Source organism: Drosophila elegans, unplaced genomic scaffold (genome assembly GCF_018152505.1).
Source record: "Drosophila elegans isolate 14027-0461.03 unplaced genomic scaffold, ASM1815250v1 contig_349, whole genome shotgun sequence".
NCBI classification, from domain to species: domain Eukaryota; kingdom Metazoa; phylum Arthropoda; class Insecta; order Diptera; family Drosophilidae; genus Drosophila; species Drosophila elegans.
This window is the reverse complement of record NW_024545729.1, coordinates 1,115,758-1,133,789: the sequence shown is the minus strand read 5'-3', so window position 1 is coordinate 1,133,789 and position 18,032 is coordinate 1,115,758. Positions and strand designations below refer to the sequence as shown.

General features: G+C 33.1%; 1 protein-coding gene across 6 annotated transcripts; it reads right to left on the bottom strand.

Moving 5' to 3' along the window:
- Window positions 1–1,105: 1,105 nt before the first annotated feature.
- LOC108145302 (ephrin type-B receptor 1-B) lies at window positions 1,106–15,209 on the bottom strand. 6 transcript variants are annotated; one of them, XM_017270625.2, is made up of 14 exons: window positions 14,762–15,209; window positions 14,212–14,577; window positions 14,062–14,141; window positions 12,184–12,364; window positions 10,755–11,240; window positions 8,258–9,145; window positions 8,020–8,196; window positions 6,465–6,512; window positions 3,153–3,308; window positions 2,987–3,082; window positions 2,546–2,916; window positions 2,167–2,313; window positions 1,771–2,100; window positions 1,106–1,712 (listed from the first exon to the last, which is right to left on the bottom strand). In XM_017270625.2, the coding sequence occupies exons 2-14, from the start codon at window positions 14,462–14,464 to the stop codon at window positions 1,608–1,610; spliced, it is 3,318 nt and encodes a 1,105-aa protein (XP_017126114.1). In that variant the 5' UTR covers window positions 14,465–14,577; window positions 14,762–15,209; the 3' UTR covers window positions 1,106–1,607. The 6 variants fall into 6 exon arrangements, with proteins under 6 accessions (XP_017126114.1, XP_041564552.1, XP_017126115.1 ...); XM_041708618.1 differs by having other exon boundaries at window positions 3,153–3,281; window positions 14,762–15,203; XM_017270626.2 differs by having other exon boundaries at window positions 14,953–15,203.
- Window positions 15,210–18,032: the final 2,823 nt, after the last annotated feature.

Here is an 18,032-nt window from a genome sequence, read left to right as displayed (position 1 = left end):
TTACTTGTGGGCGATTATTTTATTTATTATTATTTAATAGCACAAAAAGCGGTCTGATCACAGGCCCGAAACTCACTTAGTCAATTGCGAGCGTCAAAGCAAAATCTATTAAAATACTTAGGCCAGTATTTTGCCCAAATTTATAACGACGTGGAGGCTAAAAAAAAATAGTGTAAGATGCCGCTCGCCTAAAATACATTAACGAATTTTATCTTCTACCCCAACCCCTATTATATGCTTGTAAGCCTTTGCACCTATTCCAGTAAACCAGAAAGAACCAGTTAGGTGACTGCGCAGCGAGTTGCACAAAATAGGTCTGGTAATCGGCAGTAACGCCAATGCTCTTCATTCTCAGTAGAAAGACCTACCAGGCGCGAATCTATACCCGTTACTCGTTGAGTATTCATTGAAAATTATGTAACATATATTTTTCCTTTTGAACTTAAAAGCGCTAGGAGCAAAGTGAATGTGCGTTGACTAGAACTTTGCGTGTTGGTCACCTTGGTGTTCTTATAACAAAAAACGTATCGATATTAAATAAATATGTATAGAGACTGCGTAATGCTCGGTGTACCCTTGCAGAGGGTATTATAATTTCAGTCAGAAGTTTGCAACGCGGTGAAGGAGATATTTCCGACCCTATAAAGTATATATTCTTGATCAGCATCACTAGGAGAGTCGAGAGCCATTTCTACGCAAACTAGTCAGTTTTAAAGCTACCTGCATGAATCTTTCCCAAAAGTTGTCTTTCTATTGCAGGTAGTATATAAGTCGGAACGAGCCGGATCGGACGACTATAGCATATAGCTCCCATAAATAAAAAAATTATAACTTTGCTGTTTTTGAATTTTTTTGTTTTAGTTCTTCGACGGTTTAAATTTCATCAAAATGGGACGACTATATCAAATAGCTCCCACAGAAATAAAAAGAATGAATAAAATAACTATAACAAGGGTATATGAACTTCGGCTTGCCAAAGTTTGCTTCCTCTGTTGTTTGTTTTTTTTTTCTGTATATTTTTAAGTCATTATATGATATGATGATCTGTTTATTCTGCAATTTCTGACTTACCGGTCATTTCAGATGATGAAAACATCTTAACAAATGTAGTTTAGCTATGGTACGATGGTGTTCATTCTATTCTTTAGGTCAAAAACCCATACCGTATGCACAAGTGTGCTTTTATTAAGTTTTAATATTTTATGCAAAATAAGCCATGGATTAAAGTCTAATGAAAATGAAAAATTTTTAATGTCACTTTTATCACAACAAAAAACTTTAAAAAAAGCTAAGCAATCCAAGCGACGCTATTGTATAATTATCTTGAAAAATTGTATGTTAAATAATTGTTACACATAAATAAAGTAATCATTATTATAAGCGACGTAAAAACAATACTTTTTCTATCATATATTCTAAAGTTCTCGTTAAGAGAACCTATAAAATCCTTATACTATGTTATGTGTTCCTGTGTTTTCTGTATCTCACACGTGTCATTTATGGATTTATAAATATTTATATATATAACTATATATATATATTGTATTTTAAATTTATAATATATTATTTATATGTACATCTTAAACCACTAAGCTGAAAGGGAACGGTTAGATTATAGTGTCCAGTTGCCGGGCTTGATGTAAAATCTTTTTCTGATGTCCCACCAAAGTAATTCCCATATCCGACAATTGTTGAGCTGTGAGCCTAGAAATCTGTACACAAACTCCGATTAGTAAATCCACCAATGAGCCCAGAACTCAAATAACCCACCTGTTGAGCATTAATTAAATTAGCCTCTTTGAAATGCTGACAGTATCTTGACATTTTAATGTGCTCCAACCAAAGGTCAGTGCTTATGAATATATTTTGACCACGCTGGGTATCCAAAATATGCGTTCCGTCCGATTCGGGTGAGTTTCGAGTTGTCAATAATGACTGCGGTTGCCTGGCCAAGTTGTCTAGAGTTGAGACGATGCTGGCAAATGTCGGACGATGAGTACGCTGCTTTTGCCAGCAATCCAGCATTAGCTGGTAAAGGGCTTCTGGGCAGTCCATCGGGGCTGGTAAGCGGTACCCCTTTTCAATACTTTTTATAACGTCCTACGCAAGGTTTATTATAATAGTAAATATTAATAATTAATAAGTAATTGGATATTTGGGTTATACCTGATTTGACCAGTTCCAATATGGACGCTCCCCATAGGACATGACCTCCCATAAAACTACTCCATATGACCAAACATCCGATGCGGAAGTAAATTTTCTAAAGGCAATGGCTTCTGGCGCAGTCCAGCGGACAGGAATTTTACCACCCTTTTAAAATAAAACATGATAGTTTAGTATAAAATGGTAATTCATGGGGACGATTTGAAAAGTAATTCGAAAGATTGTATAAATAAATTTTGGCAAGCATAGGTTGAATTAGCCTCGGAGCTATAACAAAAACGAAATATTCAGTAAAACTAAGCGTATCCGTATATTACTCAGCAAAGCAAACATTATTGCAAAAGTTAAATTAAGAAATATATTGTTCTATTATACATACCCGTGTTGTGTATGCATCACTGGCATTCTCAATTTCGCGTGACAATCCAAAATCCGCTATTTTACATATTAATTGGGCGTTAACAAGAACATTACGAGCCGCCAAGTCTCTGTGTACATAGTTCATATCACTTAGATAAGCCATTCCGCTGGCAATGCCTCGAAGCATTACAATGAGCTGCAGGGTTTGAAACTTTCCATCATTCACACGAAGAAATGTGTCCAAGCTGCCGTTTTCCATGTACTCAGTAATAATCATAACTGGGTTGGAGCGTGTAACTACCCCCTGCAGATAAATAACATTTGGATGATCGAACTGTCCCATAATGGAAGCCTCCGTCAAAAAGTCACAGCGAGCTTTTTCCGAAGATCCTAAAAAGTAAGTTATAACATTTTTCACATTTAGAAAAGGGCTTTTTGAAGGGGTGACTTTTAAACTTACCTGGTTTTAATGTCTTTATTGCTACATCAATGTCCTGCACAAAATTTGGAGGAATTTTTAAGCGACCACGGCATACGTCGCCAAATTCTCCCCCTCCTAAGTAAAAAAGAGGGTAAACGGTAATTGGTATTGGTAAAATGGGCGATTAACACAAATTACAACATACCGATAATAGCTTCTATAGTAATGTAGTTTGCATCGATTTCCCGAGCAAATTCCCTGATAGCTTGATTAGGGTCTTCATATGTATGCGGATCCACGTAGCTTCTACTGTTGCCGAACAGAGGCGTCGTCACTAAAACCGACAATGGAAAATAAGAAGCTTGATAAAATTACCAGTAATCCGATATATTATTATGATTATATAATGTAAATAATGATGTTATTTTTATAATTGAATTCATAAGTTTGCAAAGCAGTTTAGGAGGCATTTCCCATTCATATAAGACCGTTTCTACGCCAATTAGTCTAAATTTGAGAGCTATTTCCATGAAACTTAACTATTTGTTTTTAATTGTTTTATTGCAGGTAAAACCCATGACGGATACGACCATAAAAAGAAGATGCCACCATAACCACCATTTTTTAATCTATTAAAACCCTTCTAACCTATAACCAACAAAACTATCTCGATACAGTTTTATAGATCTCAGAAACATGTTTTGAGTTAAATAATATTCGGTATATTCGGTTAATTTAAATTAAATTCTAGAAAATCTGGCATAACCTTGTTTTTTCATAAATATTCAGCCCAGTAGCTAGTATATATGGGCATTAGATAACACATAATCGTAAGTAATAGTCACATTATAACGTTATGTTAATACCTCTAAAACCGGTGGTGGGAAGAGCTACAGTAGAAGTGACAAGGGTCGTGTAAAAATATGCAACTCGTAGGATAGGTTAGGCGGATAGCTCATCTTTAAATTAGAGAACACTTTGGGACCTTTTGGTCATTGTGATACAATATTTATGCAACATGTAACCAAAAGTGTTGTAGAGCGATTAGGTTTTTTTTTCCTTTTGTGGTCTGTACAAAAATCGAAACTTGGAAACATAATACTTGTTTCCGCCTATGAAACAGCTTAAAACAATTCATTTTACAAACGGCGTTTTCACTAGCGGTTGATACTGATCGAGTTGATACATATTAACATAATCACAAACTGTTCATTTTTCCTCTGGCCTACCTTCTACCTGCTATGGGTCCGCAGTTTCACAGTGTGTTGTACAGATTCCCGATTCCTAAGCTCACGGTGCCACCGCAATTATTTATCTGAGTAATAAAAACTGTTTTGTTGAAAGCTAAGGAAATTGGATTTAAAATGCACTATTCGTCTGTTGGTATCAACAGAATATAAAGACTGCGGAAAAGCTTTTCAAAGCTTGATTTTTAATTTTAAGACCTTTCTCGTCCCGTTACCGCCTTATCACCAGCAATTTTTCCAAGTTTTATCTCCCTTGTCTCGCGAATGGCCGAACCATGTTTCATATTAGACTTAAGGCGCACTTTGCAAATAGAAACACATTTCTGTTTTCTCGGCCACATATATAAGATATACCTTTTGTGTCTTAAAAGCAGCTTATTGCTAGAAGAGGTTAGGTTGGTTACCTCCAACAATGGTCAAAAAATACTACAACTTGTCAAAAACAAACCACAAAACAGCCATTCTGAACAGCTGGTTAAAAATTAGAATTATATATCCGAAAAAAAATGGCGACGTAAAATTATATCGTAGATAAGAAACTTGGTCAAACTTGTTCGCGAAAGAAACCCATTTCAGTTTTCAAGATTGACGACAAACATTTATATGACCATTTAAATGATTCTTATTTTTATAACCAACAAGAAATATAGAAAACTTCGGCAAGCCGAAGTTTATACATCCTCCAGTTATTACACAATTTAAATATTCTTTATAACAACTAAATTGAACTACTAAATCAACTAAATAAATAATCAGTGAAGTTATAATTTTTTAATTTATTTTTTTGATATATTTAGTATACATATAATGATTAATAAATAATGATTATTTTTGTTTTCAAATAAAAAAATCTGTCACTTGTAATGAGCCTAGAAATTAATGAGTGAATAGGTACTAAAATCATTCTCATTGCCCAATCAATGCATTTTTTCATGGTTTTTAAATTGTTAATATTTTTACTATTTTCTTCAATGAAAATCATAATTTTTGAGTAGTTGGGTGTTTTGCAGCTTTTCGGTGGCTATTTACTAATTTATTTATTGTAGCTTTGTGAATCCTATACAAGGATATGAAACAGTTTTATAGAAAACTCTAACACAGACACCGTGACTTATTCGAATTATTTAGAACCGAAAAAATAAAAATCATTAATCAAGGGTAGCTTTGGGATCCCTATGTTAGGAAATTAAACTTTTTGCGAAAAATCGAGTTTTATTTTGAGTAAAAAAAATTGATTTCTGTAGTAATTATTATTTATGAGTTGTTTTTTTTTTATCAAAAATTATAATTATGCTCAAAATTTTATTAAATTACTCAAAAAAAAAAAAATTATTGAAGAAAATAGTAAAACATTGAAATGTAAGCTACTAAATCATTTTTATTATAAAACTTATAATGATTATAGTTATTATAAATAAAAAAAAAAAATTAAAAAGCAGCGAAGCTTAAAGTTTTTTTTTATTTTCTGGTTGTTCCTAGGGGAGCTATATGATAACGTGGGCCAAATCGGCTCATTCTCACTTATATACTATCTGCAACAGAAAGACAAAATTTGGGAAAGTTTCTTGCAGATAGCTTAGAAACGGTCGGACAAACACACGAACATGGCTAGATTGAATCTCCTTGTGATGCTGATCAAGAGTATATATACATAATAGGGTTTGATATGTCTCCTTCACTGCGCTGCAAACTTCTGACTTAAATTTTAATACCATTGCCAGGCCATAAAAATAGATTGGTGGATGCTTAACATTTCTGACATAATATTTCCCGAAGAACTCAACAAATAAATGTGACTGACTTAAGAACATATTGGTCTATATAGTATTGCAGAATTGCATCTAAAATGTATACATAATACAAAAAAATGTTTTTATGTTTATACAAAAATTATTGACCAAATAAAGAAAGATTAAATTTAAAATAAGAAATTAAAAACGTTAATAATGGTATATTTGGCGTTATTTTTAAAAGGTTTTAATCACAGGTAATTTTGTTAAATAAATATGTCGTTGCAATTTATTTTGAAAAAATAAAATTAAAACACAAAATAACAGTTATTTTGATACGTATAAAAGTGATAACTCTGATGTTCCTCATATTTACATTTTAAAGAGTCGTAGAACGTGTTTTTTACTGCTTTGCAAATTTGTTTTAAAATTATAATACCCTGAAAAGTATAAAAATTAATATCACCATAAAACATGCCAATAACCACTTATCCAGACTTAAAAAATAACAAAGACATATAAATTTACGTAAAGATATACCGTTTAAGTGAAGGGTTTTGACAATTGGAGTAGTATCCATAGAATTAACTAAAAATAAAAATAAGAATAATATTGTATTGAAAATATGTTTGATTATATGTTGACAATGGAAAAGTAACAAGTACGAATGCTTTTAGTCGGGTATCCGACCTTTGAAAACCGGAACGGTTTAAATATAAGAGAGAAAGCTTACATCAGCAAGCCGAAACATAACATCGTAACATAATTCTTAAAAAAACGCCTTAGAACCGTAATTTTTGTACTATTTTATCTTGAACACGGAACATAAACAAAGCCAACAAGCTATTATTATATCAGGAAACTTATCCTTAAACTCTGTATCGATCGAAACCGGTTAAGCAGATCTGGAGATAAAAAAGAAAATAGGAAAAAAAACAAATTTTTTACACTTTAAAAAAAAAATTGTGCCTTACAAAATATATTGTCCTTTTCTGAATCAGGAGTCGAACTACCGGAAAATCAAGGTTTGGTCTCTAGAGGAATTTTGTCGGTTTAAATTTGTAAACCAGTTTTTTTCTATCAAAATTCCACTGCCACCACGACCTCCGGATGATTGTACCAGTATATTACCAGTAAGAATTTATTCTGTTTAGGAATAAGAAGGATATTTTCAGATGAGACTCGAGGAAATGTGTTAAGGACTTAACGTTTTGGAAAACATTTCAATTTTAATTCATTCTGGAATTTTTGGTCATTTGCAGAGAAGTTTTTCTTTCAAAAGCACCAACTATGTTTTTAGTAGTAACGACGTTAGATTAAATTTTTTCATTACTGCTACGTTAAGGACGCCAACCAACTATTTATCTCAACAATGTGCCGTTTAATCGATTTAATAGGGAACTAGAGATAGAAAACAAAATAGGAATGAAAACAAGTGAAAAACCTTATTAACACTTAAAAAGAAGTGGTACCACATACAACAAATTTTGAGGTTCATTTTCTCAATAAAACCAACTGCACCGGAAAATTAAGGTTTGGTCTCTGAAGGATTTTGTCGACTTAAATTTAAGATATTGAAACAAATTCGAGTTATAACTTAACGCCATATTGCCAATATTGTTTGTTTTAGAAACTAGAATCTTCGGGTTAGGAAAGATCGAATTTTGTAAACGAAACAATCAAAAAGGTACTCACTGTTACCAAAAAAGGTTCGCTATTTTATCCACACTACGGTATATAATGATGTTCTAAAAACAAATTTAAAACGCGCAATCGTTTGAAAAACTAGTTAGATATTGTTAATATGAGCTAAAAGTGCATAAAATCTATTATCCAAGACGGTTTGCGAACTGTGGGAGATTTCATACTACAACAATATATCAAATCCCAATTCTATTTAATTCTATCCCCACAGAAATGCAAAAATTGCTCGATCGATCATTTGCTTTTGATGCTGTTAAAGGACGCTTGGCTTTACATGTTTCATAGTTTTGACGGAGTGGTCCGGTGTGAATATATAAAAACGCATTACAAATGATAAAATGACTTATTTTAACTACTAACTAAAAATACATTTCTATAAGTAAAAACTTACCTTCATTGCTAGCGTAGTCCAATGGTAAAGGCAAATGATTTGTAGATTTTTTATCAAGTTCATCCTGATGCTTGGATCTCATAAAATATACTGTAGCGATAATGAAAATTACTAGAAATAGAACGCCTGTCACAATGGCTCCAGCAATGAATCGAATTTGCATAGAATCGTCGTAAACTGTCGATTTGTAGATAACATGATAAGTATTTATTGTTATTAAATCAAAGATAGCATTTACCTGAGCCAACGGATTGAAGAGTTTGTGCATAAATCATATTACTGTAGGAACCAAAACCATTTATCGTTTTACAGCGAACTTGAAATCCATATTCGGTGTTTTCCAACAGGCCTTCTATGTGTGCCTTTGTCTCCTTTGTATTCAAAGCTGTTTTATTGATGGCTTCTAATTCAACTTTGGGAAACCAACGAACTTCATAAAACTCAAGTGGAGAATCACTTTGAACAGGCTTGTCCCACTCCAGATCAGCATCCTTACTGGTTATGGCTAATATGCGTAAGTTAAAAACGGTTGAGAGCAAAACTGACTCAGTTGTAAAAACAATGTCGGCATGACCAGTTTTTATTTCGTTCAAATCCAACGGAATGTTTAAAAACGACGTATTTGAAAATATATTGTCATTGGTTCCCATTAATGCCGATTCGTTGGAGTACCGGTTTGAATCGGTAAGATGTGAGACGCTATTAGTTGCGTGAATCTGCACAGTGTAAGTCGTTACCGGTTCAAGATTTGTGAGCGTTATTTTTGTTTCGTTGAATGTGTCTGTTGATGGGTTGTACATTACGTTTGGGCTGCACATATTGCACCGGATCTTGTACACAATATCACTGTGATATTTGGTTGTCTGCGCTTTGCTCGATTGTGTTTCATTCCTTATTGGAGCGCTCCAGGATATAATGGCACTTGTTTGATCAACAAACAACAACGTAACATTTGTTGGTGCAGCTGGTGGACTATAGCAAGGCATATGTCGGCCATCATTCGGATGCCTAAAGAATCCTGGTATGCACTTGCAAAATGGTGATCCAGTTTTTGAAGAATTCGAATTAGGTGGACATGGCGTACATTTTGTTACCTCAGGGGATTTAAATGTTCCAAGCGGACACTCTGAAATTAGGGATGAGAAAATAAAAAGTAATTTTGTGAAAAAACATTTCCGTTTTATGTTAAAAAAGTTGTAATATTTGTATGATACCAAATCATTTAATTTAACTTAAAATAGGTAACATAGGTTTTCTCTTATTCGTGTTAAGCTAATAGGTTTTACATGCAAAATGTCATATGATTTCTTAGTTTAAAACCCAATTATGGTTTACAAATGTACACCTAAGATGAGAGGGTAAGGTTAATTAATAGATTTTTGCTTGTTCAACCTGAACCACCGCTAACAGTTCTTTTGTTCTGTTTTCGGTTTTGCCGGCAGAGCGGCGGCAGAGCGCTTTATAGCTCAATAACTTCTAAAATAATAGCTCGGTTTTTGTGTATAGATAAGACCGAGAACACACACACAAAGTCCAATAGCTAAGGTCTAACATGCCTCAGAATGACGTGACAGACTATCGAGATTTGAAGGCGATAGAGTAGGCGCGGCCTCGTAAAAAAAAACTTGCGCTGTGTAGAAATTACTAGAATCTGCATGTCAAATCCCTAAATCTCGAGCATTTTGTTGTTTTCGAGATGTTAACGTTCATGCGGACGAACAGACAGACGGACATGACTAGATCTACTCGGATATTGATACTGATCAAGAATATATATCACTAACGAGAAATACACCAATCGAAGAATCGGGATTGCATACCAAGACTTAAAAAAATTATTTGGTTCAGGATAAAAAGCGCTGAAAGTAGCATACTAAATATTTAATTTAATTTAAATTAGATCTCGTGGTCCCAGTTTATTAATATACTCCATTTTTTTTTTAGTATTTTGTTATTAATACGCGTCGAATGACAATTTGCTTGTATATGATGCTCGGTTTAAAAGATATTCAAATACTTTTTATGGTATATATCAAAATACAAATTTTTGGGTGTCTGTCAGTTTTAAACAAATTTGAGGACTTGTTTTATAGTCCTGGATAATTGATTACTTTTCTTGTGACTTTTTGACTTTTGAAAATTTAGCTTATTTAGCGGGAAATCGTCTAAAAGAGTTCAACTTTGCGCGCCCATAACATAATTAATTGATTTAAAGTCTTTTTAAGATCGTAGAATGTGCAGCGAAGTCATTTTTTTGCCTAAGCTTCTCAGAGGTGAGGTGAACTCTTGCCTTCTCCTTTGCTGTATTGACATCACTGTTCCCTCCGGATTTACTCGTACTTTTTGCCCTATTCACTTGCCAATTTGTAGATCCAATTTTGCTCTCCATGAGCACTTTCGGGTGCTTTTTTGAAATTATAACGCAGTATATCCTGTAATATCTTTGGAGAATTCTATTGATTGCTTATCATCAAACATTTATGTTTTTTTACCATGTAATATTTAGTCATTTAGTGTCTTGCATAATTTAATTTAATTTACACTTAGTTTAGTACATAGCCTTGTAGATGTAAATTGACAGTTCAATGTTAACTATAAATCAATATATACAAAATATACCATCATAAATGCTAAAATCAATTTCTTGTTAATTCGATGAGTCTAAACCATGGTTATGGCATGACATAAAACATAACTTTTTAATTGGCAATAATACTACTAATAATAATACTAACCTGTGCACGTTTTATTTAAATCATTTGGTTCATATCCGGCCTTGCAACGACAGCCACCAGTAAGAATTGTCCACTTGCCATCACCTTTGCAAAGGTACGTTGGTGCCTCATAAGGTTCTGCGTTTTCGACACAAGTTCCATTTTGCTTCTCAATAATAGTTATTTCTCTTCCCGTGGGTGTTTCGTTGAAATGTGCAAAATTCTCGGTAACAGCCGGACACGTAATATAATAGACTTTTACTGCCAGAACACTTATACAAGCGCCTTGATCTCTAAACGCAAAGTAAACGCCTTTTTTGTTCACGGCTATGCTCTTAACCTCAGTGTTTATATCTACATCGGAGTTCTGATTAAAGCGACCCTCTCCCGCTGCGATGCGAGCGATTAGCCTGTAGCTGTCTGTTTGCCACGGAGGTGGCTCTCGAGTGGCAGCATCGAACTCATAGAACAGTAAACTAAAGGTTTCCTTGCACGACAAAGCGTTTCCTGAAAAAAGTAAAGACATGTGTAATATTTTTTTGAAAGAAAACAATTAAAGTACACAATCGACAATTAGAACTTAGTTCAGTGCTTTTGCGATGTATTTGTTGCTGTATATGTACATATATGTGTTTTATGTGCCTTAATCAAAACGAAATCATACGAAAAAGCTGTAAAGCTATATAAAATAGAAGAAATTACAATTTTACAATTACAAGCAATTAAAGTCTTACTAGAACGGATTCTTATATAAAAATAAAAGGACCGCCTTTAGTTATGTTCCGTTCTATTTTACATATACAGTTGCGGTCAAAATAATAATAGTGCCACCACCCCTCGTCTTTAAATGCTTGTTTTTGGTATTTCTTTTCTTGTCAAGTTATTGCAACGGTTGACTATTTCAGTAGATAATACTAATAATAATAGTAATGCTATAATGAGAAAACTTAAAGATATTTGAAAAGTTTATTACCCAAACGTCTGTTTGAGTTGACTTATTTTGATTTTAGTCGATAACTGTAAGCTCTGACTTTAAGCCTTTGTTCTATATTATAAAGAAACCTCTAAACGTCATTAAACGATAAGTTTATCCTTTTCTTCTGCCTCTACGGGTACTTTCCCCCTTTATTAATTTATTTATTTTCTAAGGGAAATTTGGATCTTGGCGAATGCCAAGCGGTAAACTATTATAAGAATGTAATGGTTAAAAGATAAATTATATGTCTTTAGATTGTATTCACACCATTATTGCATAACTAAAAAACATTTGCGCCTTTTAATTATTAAGTTTACAAGTAACCAAATAAAAATATTTTTTATTGGCGTGTGGTGAAATAAATACATGTTATAGTTTATCATAAATAGCTAACTCGATCTATCATCAGTTACAATGGTTGATAATGGTTGATAAAATCGATTATTTCTGAAAAAGAAAAACACGAATATTTACCTGGAAATAAAGAACAGTCGCGTATTGTAAACTGGATTTCAATGTAAAGCCTGTTAGCAGGTCCACGATCTATAAACGGTGACCACAGCCAGTTGTTGACATTGTGATATGCCACGTCACAAACAACGTAACTTCTCCAGTTAATGCCCTTTACAAAATCTGTAAATGACTCTTCTACCCACTGAAAGTAAATACAAATATTTTAGAATATTAGAAAAGGTATATATTTAAATGATTGTTTAGAAATTTAAATTATCAACTATGAAAAAAAAAACAAAATTAAATCCGTTACATACGTTAAATATTGTATGTAACAGATTTACAGAATTCCTGCATCCATTAGAACAATTACACAGGACAACAAAATGGGAATTCGTAAAAGAATTTTTTTCTTAAAGCTTTTGTCAATATTTTATTATTAAAAATATGCGATAACTTGTGATAAAAAAAAGGTTCCAAAGAGGTAATAAAACCGATCATAGGTAATAAACTAGCGGATAAACAGATACTAAAAAAAAATGTCATCGCGGGTTTCAAATGTTTTTGTAAATCTTTTTATTTTTAAGAAATTAAAAACTTATTGAGTTAAAAAAATTGTGGTTGTGGAATAAGTTATGGAGAAGTAAATGAAAAAGAAATTAAGTCGATTGGAAAGTTTTGTGATCGATAACACAAACGCTTTGAGAGCTCGATAAATATGGAGACCAGCAAAGAAAAAATTCGCTATATTTTACAATTTTTCTTTGCCAAAGGCGAAAACGCAAGCCAGGCAGCTGAAAATGTAAACGGAGTATATGGCCCTAGTACTGTAACTGTCAACCATGCACAATTCTGGATTCGTCGATTTCGTTCTGTGAATTTTTATGTTAAAGATGAGACACGTCAAAAATGCCGACAAAATAATGGAAATCGTTGAATTCAACCGTCATTCAAGCAGTAAATCAATTGCCCAGAACCGCCCCGCTTTGGCCAATTGGAAATGAATTATTTTCCATGAGAACAACGCTAGACCACACACGTCAATAGCCACTCGCCAGAAGCTCCGAGAGCTTGGATGGCAGGTTCTTTTGCATCCACCTTACAGTCCGGACCAAGTTACTACCACCTTTTCCTATCAATGTCGAACGATTTGGATAGTGTAAAATTAGCTACATAAGAGGATTGTGAAAACCGACTGACTCAGTTTTTTGCAAATAAGGATGAAGGCTTTTATGAGAGGGGTATGATGAAATTACCATCAATATGGCGATTGTAGAAAAAAATGGTGCTTATTTAAAATAAATCGGTTAATTCTAACCATAAAAAAGCTTTGAATTTCACGTACTAGTAATGGGTTACTTTAATAATTTAGTAATAACTAAATATATATTATTTTTTTTACGAAACCCTGATAAGTATGTAACAGGTAGAATGAAGCGTTGCCGACCATATAAAGTATATTTATATAGCCGAGTCGATAAAGCCATGTCCGTCTGTATGAACGTCGAGATCTCGGAAACTACAAAAGCTAGATATTTGGGATTTGGCGTGTTTTTTGTTTTTCCTACACAGATCAAGTTTATTTCAAAACGGAGCCACACGCCCACTTTAACGCCTACAAATCGCAAAACACTTAACACTTCTGTCACGTTGCTCTGTGACATTTTAAACCGTAGGTGTTTGACTCGTTGAGTGTGTTTCGGTCATATCTATCGGTAGACACAAAAAAATTCTGTAACAATTAATGCTATTTAGTTCATGTAGTTAAAACTAAAGGCTAACGAAACAATTAACTAAGTATTATTATCTTTTTGGGTAGTTGAACCTAATCCCTACGTTTTTAACCTATTTGTTCTTCTGTGTTTTGGTTATAAGAATAATAAACAACGTAATACATACCCCAGGAGTTTGAGCTTGAGGACCGTAGGGATACCTGGTCCACTCCAATGTCGCTTCTCTGGTTGTATCCAACAACACAACTGCAGAAAAAATTTAAGTTTATAGTAATGCGATTCTCTGATTTAAGATGAAGCTATAAGCTATACGTACCCTGGTCGGCATTCGTAAATCTTAAGTGAACCGTAATTATGATAAACAATAATATGCTATAAAATGACATTTTGGAAACAAGTCGAGATCTTTTTTGCGCTTTTATTGCTGCTTGAAGGACTTTTAAAGCGGGTTGAAGTGTGCTAATGATTTCATTTTGTAGAGAAGTCAGATTTTTTTCCGAAGAAGTTTTATTTTTAATATAATGGTCTTTTAATTCGTCGCTGCCAACAGAATGGCAAGTAGGTACCATTTTATGTTTCTGAGTGGTTTTATTTCGAATTTACAACTTCTTTTGCCTCTGTCGCACTATGATGCGGAGTGCCCAATGTTGATGGCATCACAAAATATTTGTTTCAGGTCCAGCTAAACAGGACAAAAAATGAATTTGAATAAATGCACATTCTCTGTTTTAACGAATCTATCACTTCCTATTGCTATATTACTTTAAGGACCTGCTTTCATGCATTATTATGTGTCACTATTCATTGGTATTATATGTATATGAATGCAGGCGTATACATATGGACCTGCATTGATACCGATATACCTGCATTTTTCGCTGCAGCTACATACATATGTACATACACGTTATTATATGTATACAAATTGATTGTGTGTATGTATGCTACAAAGCTAAAAGGACGCTAGTTTCGACTTGAACACTTTTGGTTTTCGCGTAGGTTCGTAGAAGTTATTCAAAACAGTTCTTAAATCAGTGAAATCTCAATTAAAGGTTACTTGAATGTTTGTATCTCAGCCCTTCATTTAATGCACACAAGCAGGGTAGTAAAATTTCAGCCATCCGGGTATTTTTAAATAGCGGTTCGTGGACATTACTCTTTATCCTAAAAAAAAAACTTCAGCGATTTTCGGTTGATAATAGTAAATGACGGAGACAACATCTTCAATGCGATTTTGTATATATATTTTTTCAAAAAAATATAAGTAGTATTCACTCCACTATTTAAATGGTGTTCAGAAAGATTCAGTTAAAATACTAGGTATCGAAGAAAGTGATTGCGGGCACACTGAAATTACAATAAAAAAAATGTACAAAAATGTACGTCAAGGTAGCAACGAGGATTTGACACAGGCTTTGGAACAATAAGTAGTGGAACAAGTGGTCAACAAAACCGTGCCCACACATCCCATAGGAACGCTGGGATGTATTGACAGATATGAAACTTCGAACTTTAATTCAGACCTTTGATTAGTTTTAAATTTCCTCTACAATAATGATTATTCAGTGAGTTATGTTCTGACTGTTCTCACTGATTATTATAAACTTAAGAATAACATTTAATAACAAGTACATTTTTTTCGGAAAACGGCAGTTCGTCGTTGATCGTTGACTGCTCCCGAATTAAGAAACTGTAAAGAGTTGAAGCGACTCATTTTCACAGGCACAGACACACAGGCTGGTGCAAAAACATCTGATCGGCCTTCTAGAAGTTAACACACCTAAAAGAAGAGGAAGATAACCCAAATAAAATTTTCCCGTCAGGAAAATAAATAATAACGCAAAACTAAACTCAATTTGACATATGACAGGAAGCAAACTTCGGCAAGCCGAAGTTTATATACCCTTGCAGATTTTGCAAAAATCAAATATTCTTGAAAATATTAAAATTATGATTTACTTGCAAATATGTTTAAAAACATCGAGGCTATAATGATTTGCAGCTGAATTATTAGATAGTTCCTTTGGCAGCTGTATGATATCGTTTTCCATTTTAAATAAAATTCAAAGCGTAATTCTAAACTGTCAAATAATTAATAAGTCAAAAAGAATTTAAAAAAAATTAAAAATAGAAAAGTTACATTTACAAACAAATTTTTTTAATATGTTTATTGCTCCCATGGGAGTTTTATGTTATAGTCCTCCGATTTTAATGAAATTTAAACCATAATTCTAAAATATTTAACCATTACTATATGTCGAAGAACAAAAAAAACCAAATAAAACTCAGCTTCCTTTCTTGTTTATTTATATTTTGATTGTTCACAGGGGAGCTATATGTTATAGTCGGCCGAGCTGAATAAATTTAAACCGTAATTTTGAAGTATTAAACCATTACTATTTGTCAAAAACTTTCAAAGAAAAATAATAATAAGCTTCAAAGCAATTATTCTTTTTTGTTCCTATGGGAGCTATATGATATAGTCGTCCGATCCGGCTTGTCCTACTTATGTATATACTTCCTGCAATAGGAAGACAATTTTTGGGAAAGGGTTATGCAGATAGCTTTAAAACTAAGAGTTTATTTTGCGTAGAAACGGACGGACGGATAGACGGACAAACGGACCGGCGGACTGACGGACATGGCTTGATCGACTCTCCTAGAGATGCTGATCAAGAATATATATACTGTGTAGGGTCGGAGATGTTTTCTTCACTGCGTTGCAAACTTATGACCGAAATTATAACAACCTCTGCAAGTTGTTGTCCTCTTGTCGGCAAGCAGTATCAAAGCAGGCTGTTAGGGAAGTGTATTAATCTATCAAGCAGTTCTCTGTTGGTCATAGGTATATATTTCTCAAAACAAATGTGATAGATTAAAAAAATATATGGTTAAATAAGAAATTTTTATGTTAAATTTTTTTTTTTTAATTTTTGTTATAGGTATTCATTTTTAAAACTATTTTAACATTTGAACTAATAATTTTCTCCTGTGAAATTACTTTTTTTGATAATTGACCCTACCAAATTGGTATACTGTCGTACGTTTAAAGGAATGTTAGTTCTCTTTACCTTTTTAAAAAAAGAAATTTACGTTTTTTTAAGGCGTTTATTTATTTTTTTTTAACATTTTATTTTTGTATTTTTGAGTGTTAGTAGTTATTCGCTTAAATTCTATTTTTTTATTAAAGTTCAAGAACAGCATGAGCAGGATTCGACGACATATGACTTGTAAATTGAAAAATCCAAAGAACACAGTTATGTACCCTTGCTTATATTGCAATTTTAACTACAAAAGCTCCTATAAGAATTTTTCATAATCAAATGTCCTTGCATAGAGTTTTGCTTATTCAAATAAGCATATAATCTTTATTATAAAGATCTGAAATGGGTTGACATTTTAATCGCTAAACAACTCCCAATCGCGAATTTTAAAAGAACAAGAAAAGAAGCAAGCTTCGTCGAGCCGAAGTTTATATACCCTTGCAGCTATTGCAAAAATTAAATATTTTTGAAAACATTAAAATTTTGATTCATATGCGTATATGTTTGAAAAAATTTAAGCGATGGTGATTTTCAGCTCAATTATTTGATATCTATGAGAGCTATATGATATCGTTTTCCGATTTGAATAAAATTAGAAGATATATACTTTATAGGGTCGGAAATGTCTCCTTCACTGCGTAGTAAACTTCCGACTTAAATTATAATACCCTCTAAATTATAATACCCTTTTCAAAAAATGATAGAACAAAAGTTTTTTGAATCGAGCTGCTTAATAAAGTAAAAACGGTTTCAGGACCCTAAAACATCATTTGATTAAGACAAACAAACAAACAGGAGCACAATGTTTTCATTTACAAATACCGTCCAATTCTTGTATATTGAATATATTTTGAACGGAGTGTCGGATTGAGATGATTGAAATGTTGTTAGACGTGTACTCAAAGTCAGAACACAACCATGCCACAAAAATCAGTCTTTTTGCTCCACCGGCCCCAACAGCTTCAATATTCAAACCATTTCCTTTCGAATGGGTGACCCCAATTCTCCTGAACCACTTTTCTAACAGTCACAGTATGCTCAAACTTTTATAAAAAACCGTTTTCTTATCATTGTTTACGATCGGATTGTATTT